A 14,202-nucleotide genomic window follows, 5' to 3' on the forward strand; every position below is an offset into this window, starting at 1 on the left:
AATTTTTAACAAATTTATAAATTGTAAACTTTTTCTGTCCCTTTAGCTTTATAAATAGTTATAGCTTCTCGGCGTTTCTGTTCGCTTTTAGACTACCTTGTGATTTACACGCTTCGAGATTTTAAATCATTTACTTTTTGTCATTTTCAATCTTTTTTTTATAAAACCCCAATATTGTTTTGTGTGGGAGCCTTGTACACTCCTGTTTTTATTCTTAGCGTATTCATTGTTACCTGTTTTATCTTTTTAACTTATTTTTACCGTTTTACTTTGCTTATCTCCGTGTTATTTGTTGGTCTTTAGATCATTTAAGTGCATCGTTTTCTGGATACCTTTCAACTCTGCAACGCGGCAGTGACTCCCTGTAAATATGCCTGGTCATTTGTTCTTTCTCTATTTTGTTTCCCCGGCACCTGTTTTTGCTTTCTCACGTGCAGTACATTTTGAAAGTGCCTTTCATTATATTCGTATGTTCACCGACTGATTGTGATTGATGGCAGCCTATACAATGCTCGAGAGACTCCTTCTGAAACAAAGTCTAAAGTTAGTGCCAGTCCCACTTGTTTGAACGGTTTGAACGGTTTTATTGAAAATAGATTTAGTTTAGTTTAGTTTAGTTTATGGGGGTTTAACGTCCCAAAGCGACACAGGCTATCAGAGACGCCGTAGTGAAGGGCTCCGGAAATTTCGACCACCTGGGGTTCTTTAACGTGCACTGACATCGCACAGTACACGGGTCTCTAGAATTTCGCCTCCATCGAAATTTGACCGCCGCGGCCGGGATCGAACCCGCGTCTTTCGGGCCGGCTGCCGAGCGCCGTAACCACTCAGCCACCGCGGCGCCATTATTGAAAATAGAAGCACAGGTAAGAGTTACATATAATAATTTTTACAGGAGGTCCCAAAGTGGAAACTGTCAGGGGGACCTCCTGTTATTAATCGCATATATGCAGTAAGATAAACATATGGCAGATACCAACTACATAGCGGAAAACAGCTGCAGTGGAAATTAATAATCACAACTAACAGTTTAAGCATGCTAAATTTTAAAAAACACATGTCACAAACACAAAAAGAGAACATAGAACAAGCATTCTGGAAATAGAAGTCGTATGCAATAATAACAGGTTTCATTGGCGTGGTACTTGAAGGCAATTAAACAGTACATAGTTTTTCAAGTTTTTATGGAATTGTGCTTCGGTGCGGAATGATTTGATGACTGCGGATAGCGAGTTCCAGACTTTGTGTCTTCCTTGTCTTTTTCTTTGCGGTATGTTTACAAGAATGATTCATGATTGAACTGCGTGAAAGAAACGGGGACCAAGAAGAAACACGTACACACACACAGCGGAATGATTTGATGACTGCGGATAACGTGTTCCAGACTTTGTGTCTTCCTTGTCTTTTTATTTGCGGTATGTTTACAAGAATGATTCATGATTGAACTGCGCGAAAGAAACGGGGACCAGGAAGAAACACGTACACACACACAACTGCGCTGTGTATGTGTACGTGTTTCTTCTTGGTCCCCGTTTCTTTCGCGCAGTTCAATCATGAACGAAATCCACCAACTAGCCCGCCTCAAAACCCTACAAAAATGATGTTGCTGCCGTTTCGGGCCTATTGGACATTGTACTGTTAATTTTCGACTAGGCTCGACGAAATGCGTATTGTCTGGTGCGAAAGATATCGGCTGCAACGTCTGCCGTACAGTCATCTGGTTCCGGTCTAATAGCGCCATCGTTCTGCAGATAGCTGTGAACAACGCATTGTATCAGACATGCAAAAGTCCGAATCTACGTGATTTGAATGTATCAATGTTTTAAGCGGCGCGAGAAATTTCCAGTGCTCAAACAGAATTTCCCTTAAGGCAATGAGAAAAACCTTATCAGCTTTTCAACTTGAGAGCGTGTCATGTTTTTTACGCTTCTTTTTCCTTTCGGCTGATCATTACCGCAAACACGATTAGGTTGTCTGACAGTGGAGTATTTTCTGTGCATTACATAAGAGCCTTTACGTTTATCACAGGGTACGCATTTGGTTCTCTAAGATATATTGAGCCTAAGCCTATACAACTGCGAGGTTTACGCTCTAGAGTGGCATAAAAACACTTGGAAGTGAAAGCTAGAACACTGATCATTGAGGTTTTCCTGAGTTTCAGTTACATATGTGTTTTGTATTATTCTCAACCTTGCGATTGGCAAGGCTTTGGATTCTAGTGAAAACGGGTGTGGTTTATAACCTTTAATTCCACTTGCGCGTACCGTGCATTTAACTAAAAGGCTTACTGGCGTAACGTAAACCGAAGTTCACTGCTGCAGCATCTGCACCTGTTAACTGCACCTGTTAACTGCACCTGCTTTTTTTAGTTTTCAATATTGCATTCGGTATTCACAGCTAACTATTCCTGAAAACAGCCAAACTGGAGAGTTGGTGGTACACACTGAAACGCAAACAGCGCAAATACGAAAACTGGAGCAGAAGAAACACAGGACGAGCGCTGACTCACAACTGGAAGTTTATTCGAAGAAAGCAACACAATATACGGAAAAAGTGGCCACCCTACCAACAACTACACAACCAAAAACCCGTGTTGTTACGTAGCATCAAGGCATTCTACCTCACTATCATGTAATAAAATAGATGGCTTACTAACGCACAACCTTGTTTTCTTCCTCATGTGGTAGGCTTCCATAATCCCACGTGTCAAGCGGGACGGGTGCTTGTACAGGATAAGACAATAGCGCACGGAAGGAAAACAAGAATTGCAGTCACAGACATGGTCAATGAGATTAGCAGACTTATTAGCGTCCAAATTATTTGCGTGCTTTCAAACCTCTCTTAATGCATCTCCAAGTCCGCCTGGTATACACTTATCCGCATGACATTGGGATTTTATAAACTACCTCTTCTGCGCAAGGCACATACCCCTCTAAAATTCCATACAGCTCACAGTTCATGCACACACCTCCATTTGGCAACTACTATTACGGAACTCAAGTAAACACTTGTGCTCTGTATTAAGACACGCAAGCTGTCAGTAGGTCACTGTAGAAACGTAAAAATGAAATATGCTACCCGTGGCTGAAGCCCTCTTCGGAAATAACATAGTCTTTAAGCAGTTAATAGAGGCGGGAGGTTTTAGTCACAGTGACGTAGTTCATCCTGGTTTGTACGAAAGTTTCTGCACTAGAAACAAGCAGTAACTACGACGTTGTTAGAACATGGTTGTGCCCTTCGTTCTATATACGAGAATGCCGCTAATTGTTCGGTTCAAAACATTTGAGAGAAGGCGCCTAATGAATCACGAGCGCAAAGGTCATCGATAGCAGTTTTCTTCGTTGTATGTATATCTCAGGATGACGACTACAAAATCGAGAATGTGCGAACATAAATATGAATAAAATAGTATGCAATATTTTACAAGGTTACCTCGACTTTCACAGGTGTCATGATCTAAGCAACTTTATTATGATATGAAAGCACACATCGTCATCAGCTGAGAAGCTGCAGCCAGTTTCAACCATCAGGATCATTTTGTGAAGGAAAATATAGGCACCTAGGATGGAAAGAGGCTCTTCATGCTAAATGTGGGTTGTTTACGAATAAATATCCTAGAGAACGAATACATACGCCAGTCAGTCTGAGTAAGCTTCTTCGTATCTTCCATATCCATTAAATTAACTACAGCTTATCTGTGCCAGCTGCAGCTACCTTATCCCTACGAGCTTCCTAATCCCCTCCGCGCACCTGAACATCTGCCACTCCCTGCTATGCTTCCCTTGTATTGGAATCTATGCCGTTACTCTTAACAACCATCGGTTATCTTCTCTTTCCATTACAGGCCCTTCTCGTGCCCATTTCTTTTTCTTGATTACAACTAAGGTGTCTTGAACTCTTATTTCTTCCTTGACTCATTTTTCGCTCTTCGTGTGTCTTAGCGCTACGCCTACCATATTGATTTCCAAAGGTCGCACCGTCGTCCTCAAATTAAGGTCAACGCTTTTCGCTAATCTCCACCCCATAGGTGAGTGTCTGTACCTTACTGTTCTTTTATACATTCTTCCTGACGGTAGCTGCCAAAGTACCTTTCATTACCTGAAAGTACCTGCCATTACCTGAGAGAGCCTTTATCCTGAAAAAGGCGTAGTGAAGATGATGATCATGATGACCTGCCATATAAACTCCACTTCATTTATATTAGCCCAGTTATTTCACAATCGTGGTCCGGATCTGCGGAGTCCACAAAACTTTAAACGCTTCGCTTCCTATATTAAACTGCTGTTCTCTTCTGAGACTCTCGAGCATTATTTTAGTTTTAAGTGCAATAAATAATATATAGCCCCCGTTCTGCTCATGTTCTGCAGTTCGTCTCCTGGGTTTCTTAAAAAGGCATTGTGTACCGGAAATTGAACATTACTAAGTTATTTTTGACTACCTTTTCTCCCCAACCATTCCCCGTCCAGTTATCAGAGTACCTCCTCGAGTAGCCTCTACGAAAGCCAGCCTGGCCCTTTGCGCGCCTGAAGTCTAAGGTTGATCATATTCTATTAGCGTGAACCTTAATAAATATGTTGTAGGCAATGGAGTAAACTGATCGTATTGTAATTTTTTAAATGCTTGTGGTCTCCATTGTAATTCATATAAATGCTTTTAGCGTTAATCCAAGATTTCGCGTGTCACATATCAACTCAGAAGCTACAGTCAGTTCCAACCATCAGGATCACTTTGTCAAGCCAAATTTAGGTATGTGGGACGGCGAGATGGTCTTCATGTTATACGTGCGGTATTTATGACTAAATAGCGCAGAGCCCAAATATCAGTCTCTTACAAGGACAATACAAAGGCGCTTTTTAAAATATTTTTCAATTTATTTTTTGCGCAAACAATCGCAGTAGTTGGTTTGGTTGGGTTTGGTTTATGGGGGTTTAACGTCTCAAAGCGACTCAGGTTATGAGAGACGCCGCAGTGAAGGGCTCCGGAAATTTCGACCATCTGGGGTTCTTTAACATGCACTGAAATCGCACACCACACGGGCCTCTAGAATTTCGCCTCTGTCGAAATTCGACCGCCGCGGCCGGGATTGAACCCGCATCTTTCGGGCCAGCAGCCGGGCGCCATAACCACTCAGCCACCGCGGCGGCTCAATCGCATTAGTCAAAGCAATATGCGGGTGGGAGTAATTTTCCACGAAATGGATTATGTTGTTTTTAAAGAAGACGACGCCATTTTACAAAAAAAGAAGAGAACAAAATAACTTTAATATGAGGTCAGTAGGGTGGGTTGTGTCCTTGTTTGTGGGCTTCCTTCGTGTGATGGCCGCCGGAAAGGCCGTCTGCGTCAGAATTTCGGGTACAATCAACGGCCGAAGCCGCGGTTGAAGCCTCCTCCTCCGTATCCGCGGTTGAAGCCTCCGCCGCCATACCCACGGTTGAAACCTCCTCCATATCCCCGGTTGAAGCCTCCACCTCCATACCCACGGTTGAAGCCGCCGCCGTAGCCACGTCCGAAGCCTTGGGCCGCGGCCAAGCCGCAAATAGCGGCAAGCACCAAGATTGCAACCAAGAACGACTTGCAGTTCATTCCAAGCATGGCTGAAAAGTGCAAAAACATTCTTTTAACTCAGATCTTGTACTCACACATGCAGCTGAAACCGCTCAGTAAGTCTCACGAAGGGGCTGCAGATGCGTGCCAGCGCAAGAGCCACCTACACCGTCATGCTGAGCCACAATGCTTATGGCAACTAGGAACGCGAAGAACTGACAATACCTCAGCGACAAAGGCAGTTACAGCCAACAACAGGAAAAACTTGTCATGCAAAGCACGTCGCAATGTGCGCATTTTGCGGTTAAGAGAAACATAAGCCCAACATTTTTGTTAAGTATTTATTTAAACTTATTATAGCTCACAGCAAGCGTTTTTGAATTTTTTCTACCAGCCGCATGAATAATATAATAGCTGCACTTGAGTGGTCGTAATAGGATATTCAAGATGTTCAAACTTAAATTAAAGAGAAAAGTTCGTCTAGGAATAAAGTCACAAATCTTGAGCATAGTGAGCGACTGTTATCGGACGCAGGTGTTGTTGTTGCTTTGCAATTGTCTATCTGGAAAGCAATTGGCACTTCTGGCCCACTGCATACAGTAGAATAGCAGTTAAGAGGGAAATTTTGAACTGAGTGTCCCTCAGCTTGACTTGTCTTGGGATGTTAAACCCTGTAAACCATACAAGAAGTTTGAGGTAAAGTATGTACTTACATCTAAGATTCTTGAAACTTGTCTTTTTTTTAGGATTATTCATCTCGAACACCTATTTATAGTAAGTTTAAACTGATTCACTGCTGTCAGATAGGCGCGAATGGCCGTCTCTCAAAAGTGTCCCACACTGCGCGGCATATTCTCTGCAGACTTTCTCTGTGCATGGGTTCTGATTTACTGCTTATGGTTACGTAACGGGAGATGTAAATCTTTGTTTTTGCCAAAGACTTTAAATTCTATGAATACTGAAAGAAATGATAATGAGTACGACATGACCCAATTGACTTCGGACCAGCGCGTTTCGTTGATCATCATACCCGTGTCTTTTTACAATCTCCCGTTTGTTTTTATTGTAAATTTAACATGCTCACATCCAAGTATAATAAACAACAGCGAGTACGTGCATGCGCAGTCGCGAATGGTACGAGAACCTAGTGGTACGAAAGGCAGTGCAATGCAATGACACAAAACAGTAAATAACAAAATATTATTTGTACCAGTCTATTCTATAGTCGCATACGAAATGGGTTAAGAGGCAAGAATACAAATTTCGGTAGAGTTATTGAGAAATAATGGTGTCCGAATTGTGTCAGCCGGTATTAGACCGAAAGAAAGGAAATAATATCAATCAATTTCTGCTTTGGAAGCACGTATAACCCGGTAATAGTGAAGAGTTAATGGTGTAAATGGATAGTAACGAGAATAAGGCCTTAGAAAAGGAAATTTTTGCTTAGTCTGGGCGGCTTTGAAGAGATTATTGGTGGTTCTGTAGGCGGTACTTTGATGCCTTTGCTAAATAAAGGCATCTTGTTGTTGTTCTTGTTTTTGACGCTGTAAAGGCATGTTGCAGAGCGTGTTGGATCGCCCTCCTCTTCCAAGTAGACTATTACTCGGAAAACCTGTTTGTGCACGAATGGTGCTCTCCTTGACTTCTCAGTTACAAAAACCTGTCTCTCTAATGAAATGACTGCTTAAAAGTAAAGTTCACAATTTATTGCTCATTTTCTATGCAGAGTAACAACGGTTTTATCTGCTATTACGATTTGTGTACCTGCGTTTTTTCACACAAGTAGACCACTCCATTTTGTTTTTGGAAGCCGATGTTAACCTTGCTCAGACATTGAGCATTAAAACGCAGAGAGACTTCGCAAAAGAGGAAGCAGACCTTCAGTACTAGAAACAGATCTAACGCATAAATTTAGTGCATTTATTTTCGACAAAATTTGCGCCCTTGAGTGCCCCTTAAAAACAAGTGCGCGATCAATACTACACGCAACACAGATGCTACGCTCAAAAGGCGGTTTGTCGGCTGGCACATTCGAGGTACTCTTCGGTGTGCGTTCAGGAGTAGCTTTCCCTTGAAGTTAAGAATAAGCATTGTGAGGAGTTTTGGCAGGATTGAAGTGGCAAAAGGCAATTGTTTGAGACGAAATGTAGAGCTTGGAGCGCCAAAAAACCCCAATCGTGTGGGAAGCTCACCGAGGACATTCGCATTTCAAGCGGGAAAACGGCATTTCGGACCTTTCCATCACGCACAACAATGTGAAGGCGAAAACTGTTCCAACAAAAGTCAGAGTCCAATTGCTCCAAACTTGCCTGTTCCTCTGATGGCGATGATCAAGCCGCTCAGAAGAGATTGAGATGCAGTCAACAGCGCGTAGTGGTGGCTGTTGGTGTGGGCACCATGCTTATATTTGGTCTAACTGCGGAAGTGTGTCGGTATCCGCCCCTGCGAGTGTTGTGATGATAAGAACACGCTACCGGTGAAGGCCATCTGCCGGAAAGATGGTGCCCCCGGGCACTCGTCCCGCAGCGCCGTCCGTGTCTGTCATCCGCCCCATTTCGGAAATCAACAAATGAGACAGGTTGAAGGACGCGAACAGAACTGTTAATAATCGCAGAGCCAGGACGGGACAAAAGGAAGTAAGCAACAAGACGAGCGCTCAGTCATTCAACTCGTTCTCTGAAGGCTTCTTTTATCGAGCACTTATTTCTGTTCCAAATCACGCAAATACAGAAGTTTACACAGCATGTCAGGAACCCTCACTCGTAACGCCAAGCAGCCAGTTGTACCATTGACAACGAGGCCCCCTGCAGGACCTGTCTGAGAAGCCGAGTTTCACACAAGTCATGTTTTCATGTACTTGGTGAGTAAGGGGGCTGTCTTTTTACTTGTACAAATGTCCATATAGCAAGTTGCGCTCCATGGAACACACCGTCCCCACCTCTGGTTTCATTTTTGATGAGCTGGCCTATTTCTTTATCGCATTTTTCTTTATCGCATTTTGTCGAAGCCTTGGTTTCATTTTTGATGAGCTGGCCTATTTCTTTATCGCATTTTTATTGGACAACCAGTTAATCTTCCTGCAAGAAGATTTTTAGGTTCACGCTTCCCATCCTAACACCCTTCCCACTTCACATGCCGCTTTTCTCACCAGACGTATTGAAATTCCGTCAATCATGAACGCTTTGCCCACACGAAGGCAAGTCTTCTTGTCGAAGCCTTGGCAAGCATCTTGTGGCTTCCCCCTCCCTTGTTCCCTTTGAGTGGTCAGATCTACAACCCTATCTACTGGCCTTCTCTCTACCATTGTCACCAGTAAATATGCTGGTGATATTTTTTAGTCGCATAGTTTGTCCGTAGAGAGCGCTCGTGACTGCGGCACCGAAGTGTTTCTCCCCTTAATACCCTTCTTTTCTAATAATATGTATATGTAGCTTACCTTAACTGAACGCCTCCAAAGCCTTACTTAGACTGCGAGTTCGAAAGGGCTTTAGTGCTTCTTTCATCAACAGCAAGAAAAGTCCTTTTCTGGCTTTTCGTCTTTCCGAAGGGAGTAGTCGAACCCGCTTTGATAATGTAACTGTGAAACATAATGACTAGCGCATACACAGACAGGGACCAAAGTAAGAGTAAAAGACAGGTCACAGGCTAGCGTGTTTCCTGTCTCTTGCTCTTACTTTGGTCCCTGGTTTTGTTTATTTTGCACACTTTGGTTTGGTTTATGAAGGTTTAACGTCCTAAAGCGACTCAGGCTATGAGGGACACCGTAGTGAAGGGCTCCGGAAATTTCGACCACCTGGGGTTCTTTAACGTGCTCTGACAACGCACAGTACACGGGCCTCTAGAATTTCCCCTCCATCGAAATCCGACCACTGCGGCCGGGATCGAACCCGCGTCTTTCGGGTCGGCAGCCGAGCGCCATAACCACTCAGCCACCGCGGCGGCTCGTCGATATGTTTCACAGCTACAACCAACTAGCACAAATGAAAGCCTTAGCATTGATAATATAACTCTGTGGGCAAGAAGTTTCACCAACTAATCTGCTGCTTTGAATCCCCAAACGAAATATGGCATATACGCACGGCTTGTTCGTAACGTTTCTTCCATTGAAGGTTTACAGCACGGAGTAGAATTGTGCCCTCTTAATATTATACTTTTGTGTATGCCGGTGGGAGATGAAAGTCTTTGGACTACGTGCTCCTTAAAAGAAGCCGATAGCTCTACTATTATCCGGCGGCTGGAGATCACACTTGCGTGAGTTCAACCCCCCCCCCCCCGCAATCGTGGTCTCCAGCGTGTGGCTATTAATAGAGCCATTGGCTTCTTTTACGGAGCGCGTGATACAGAGACTTGTGTCTCCGACTGCAAGAGTACCTTCGTTATGAAACAGAATGCATTGCGAGCATTCAGCCTATGATAACTCCGTAAGTTGTATAACAAGCGCAATTTTTCACGTTTTCTCACCAGTTTCACATTGCGAGTATAATATCCTCAAGGCACTCCGAATTTAGTGCAGAAATAGCCGTAGAATTCTCCCTTTTGTAAAAACTGTTTATTCCTTTTCCTGCTAGATCTAAGTGTACTGTTTCGTAGAAAGAATCTACGTTCTTCTTGCGGGCAAAGTGCGTTCGGTAGTTGCTTATGTAAAGGAGACATTTGAGAGATACCTGTGTTCCTTCTTTGCCACTCGCAGCCTCAACGTAATTGCGAACAGGGCCTATAATATTCGGGATAGCTTTCCGCTTTCATCGTCAAAGATGGAGCTGATTAAACACATATTCAGCAGCAGTACGGAGCCATGATCAGATACCGTCTATTATGTTAGCAATAGTTAAAAACACTCATTCACTTTGAAAAAGTAGACACGGTTTTTAAAATGAATCAATACTCTAACATGACACCAGGACTCCTCTTCTCATTATTTAGCGATTGTTAATTCTCTGTTTTTATCGGTGAAAGGGTCTTAAAATGAAGCGTCTGTGCTGAGTGAAAGGTGGGAAGACTTTTCTTGCACAAAACTTGCAAATCTTTTCTTTCAGACCGTGAAAAATGTGATCTACGCCTATTTTTAGCTATCTTTCGCAACATGCGAGCTTGCATGAGCGGGAAATGACTAGGATAGCATACACATAACGTGAAAGCTAAATTGACATTTCCATCTCCCAAGGCTCGTAGTTTGATTTCATTTCATTTCCGTCAAAGCGGTACGGGCTGGAACAAAGGTGAAAAATAGTTCACTTGACGAGGTTCAAGCCCCTGTGTACAAGGCATACAGCAGTTGTACAACATATTTATATATATAGTGGTAAATTTTAGGACAAACTTTATACAGAAAATAGATGTGCAAATCCACTGCATGAACTGAAGCTAACATATTAAAATAAGAATATTGCGTTTTAATGTCGAAAGATTGCATAAGCACAATACATACATGCATGATAGAGAAAAAAAGATACATCATCATTATACAATTCTAAGTGAAGGTACCATCTCTATTATGGCACAAAAAAAGTCTTCAACAGTGACATTCTAATATTTTCTAAATTGATATTATGACTGTGAAGATAGTTAAGTAAGGATGGAACGGAATACTCTAACATTTCAAGGCGAAAATTTGTACGTAAAAAGGGAACCTTCCAAATTTCTGGTGACCGAGATGTCAACCTACCTTCTCTTAAACTTAAGTTTGCTAGGCATGGAATAAGCGTCTGCTCGCTATGAAGGTCTTGTCTATATCTTCTGGCCAAGGTATAATAATAAAGGCTATCTATGCAAAGTATTTGGAAAATCATGAAAAGGCTTCTGGTGTGTGAATTTGGCTCAATATCTGCGATGAATCGAACGGTTTTCTTTTCTAGAGTGTGAATTTGATTTAAATTTGTAAATGTGGTGTTACCCCAGACAAGAACACAGTAATTCACATTAACCATAAATAACAAATTAAACAAATGAAGTTTAACAGCAGGAGGCAAGAAATATTTGAATTTGGCCACTTTACTCACGGTCCTTGAAATTCGAGAAATGGCGTTATTTGCATGGGCATCCCAGAACATAAGTTTATGAAAATATACACCAAGAGTTTTAATTGTATTGACAGCTTCTTTGCTGTGTGACCAATAGATAAATTGATACTTTGTGTCAATGTAGACCCTCTTGGGTTAAAAATTACTGCCTTCGTTTTTTTCGCATTTAGTTGTAATGAATTTAACGTGCTCCAAAAATTTAAATCCCTAAGAGTTCTGGTTTTGTCACTTTCAAGGCAAATATAACTGACTACGAAACGATAAGGCAGCGTCTTCAGCATATATTATAAGCTTTGCAACCGAGGTGATATTTGTGATATCATTAAAATAAAAACTAAATAATAAAGGTCCCAGGATGCTTCCTTGAGGTACTCCTGTCGAAACTCTTTTATAGGTCGATAAATGTTTGCCTTCGCTTTCGATTTTGCAAGTATGATGCCATTAATGCTAATACAGTTCCCCGTACGCCATATAATTCTTATTTCTTTAATAGTGTTAGGTGATTGAGACTGAGGAATGCCTTAGAAATGTCAATGTAGAGGCCCCCTGCAATTTTCTTATCCTCAAATGCTTTCAGGATTACTTCTTTTTGTGTTAAATGTGCTAGTTATGCAGATCTCCCTTTACGGAAACCAAACTGGGATGCACTGATAAGATCATATTTATTTGCAAATTTTGTTAATCTCAAGTGTATTATTTTTCTAAGCCCTTTGAAAATACCGGCAAAATCGAAATGGGGCGGTAGTTATGAAATGAATTTTTGTCACCTGATTGAAATATTGCTATTACTTTGGATATTTGCATTCTGCCAGGAAGATGTTGAGAGAAAAAGATTATATATATATATATATATAGTTAGTGTGTGTGTGTGTGTGTGTGTGTGTGTGTGTGTGTGTGTGTGTGTGTGTGTGTGTGTGTGTGTGTGTGTGTGTGTGTGTGTGTGTGTGTGTGTGTGTGTGTGCGCGCGCGTGTGTGTGTGTGTGTGTGTGTGTGTGTGTGTGTGTGTGTGTGTGTGTGTGTGTGTGTGTGTGTGTGTGTGTGTGTGTGTGTGTGTGTGTGTGTGTGTGTGTGTGTGTGTGTGTGTGTGTGTGTGTGTGTGTGTGTGTGTGTGTGTGTGTGTGTGTGTGTGTGTGTGTGTGTGTGTGTGTGTGTGTGTGTGTGTGTGTGTGTGTAAGCTGCGGTAATATTAATTCAAGAACCTATTTGACAGGGATTATTTGAAAATTGTCAATTTCAGTAACTTGGCTATTCCTGAGCGATAAAGGCACTGTGTAGAGTTCACTCTCACTTTTTGGTTCTAAGAAAAGTGTGAATTTCTACTCACACCAGTTTGCGCTTCAGGATATTAAGGACTTAAAACTTAACTGGAAAAAAGTTGTTAAATGCTTCGGCTATCCTTATCACGCAGTAATTCGTTGTTCACTGTTATCCCACTGAGGTCTCTGTTGGCGGCAAAGCGATTTAATAATACATTTATTTTGTTCCACATTACTTCAGGTTTCTTGCTGCTACCGAGTTCAACTACATTATATAAGTAATTACGCTTTTGATGTCTTAGTAAAGCATTTGTTCTGTTTCTATGTTTCTTAAACTTATTCTAATCATTTGGATCACGTGTGGTTAGGAAATGTTTAAATAGTTTGTCTTTCTTTTTATCATATTAATGCATTCTTTTGTGATCCAAGGCTTGCGAGATTTCTTAGCTTTTTTAATAAGAACCAAACGGAAAGATTGAGACTACGCAAACTCAAAGAGGTTGAGAAACTCGTTATAGGCGTCTTTTGCAGAGTGTAATCTAAAAGCGCTATCCCAGCTTGTAACCATTATATTCTTCCTGAAATTCTTTACCGTTCGTTCATTGATGTTTTGCTTTACGCAACGGCCTTCGGCTTCGTATCAGAGTGTGGTAACGGCAATTTCGGAAACATGAATATGGGTAGGTGATCACTTAAGGTTGCAGCGCACACGCCGGCGGAAGCCTCATGGGTAGGTAAATTTGTACTGAAGAGATCTATTGATGTATTCGTAATTAATGTAATGCGGGTTGCTGTCTGTATTAGATTGCGGAAACCATTTGAAGAGAGTATAGTTTGCAATTTACGTTGAGCTGTTGACTGACTTAAAAGATCAATATTGAAGTAACCTCCTAGATAGAGCGTCAGATAATTTTCGTTTGTAAACCATAGCAGCCTTTCCAAGTTAGCAAAGAAGCTTTCTAAACTACCATCAGGAGGGCGATAAACGACAGCAAAAAGGCGTTTGCAGTAGATAATGGCTAGACATTCAGTGTGTTCACTGATAAAAGAGAATTCTTCAAGTAAATCAAAATTTAGATTTTTCTTCACATTTAGCAATATGCCCCCGCCTCGCTTATTATGTCTGATTAAAAAATAGGTGGTGTAGCTTTTGTCCGTCATGACATCACTATCGCAGGAGTACCAAGTCACTGTCAACATCAGGACATCGAAACTAAAGGTAAAGCTTTTTAGAAGAATGTGCAACTGAGCTTCCTTGTTTACTGCAGATCTTATATTTAAATGGAAGCAACTTAGGGGGATTTATCTTTTCAGAAACAAAAATGTTATTTATATCCCCTGGCTGTAGTGCCATTCTGGACCAAAAAAAATGAAACTGGGTA

At 41.7% G+C, this 14,202-nt stretch overlaps 1 protein-coding gene across 1 annotated transcript; it reads right to left on the reverse strand.

Annotated features, from left to right (window-relative positions):
• Positions 1 to 5,241: 5,241 nt before the first annotated feature.
• LOC144130087 (uncharacterized) lies at positions 5,242 to 7,984 on the reverse strand. The gene is made up of 2 exons (XM_077664111.1): positions 7,854 to 7,984; positions 5,242 to 5,594 (listed from the first exon to the last, which is right to left on the reverse strand). The coding sequence occupies exon 2, from the start codon at positions 5,590 to 5,592 to the stop codon at positions 5,359 to 5,361; it is 234 nt and encodes a 77-aa protein (XP_077520237.1). The 5' UTR covers positions 5,593 to 5,594; positions 7,854 to 7,984; the 3' UTR covers positions 5,242 to 5,358.
• Positions 7,985 to 14,202: the final 6,218 nt, after the last annotated feature.

The sequence above is a fragment of the Amblyomma americanum genome, chromosome 4, assembly GCF_052857255.1.
Source record: "Amblyomma americanum isolate KBUSLIRL-KWMA chromosome 4, ASM5285725v1, whole genome shotgun sequence".
Classification (NCBI taxonomy): Eukaryota; Metazoa; Arthropoda; class Arachnida; order Ixodida; family Ixodidae; genus Amblyomma; species Amblyomma americanum.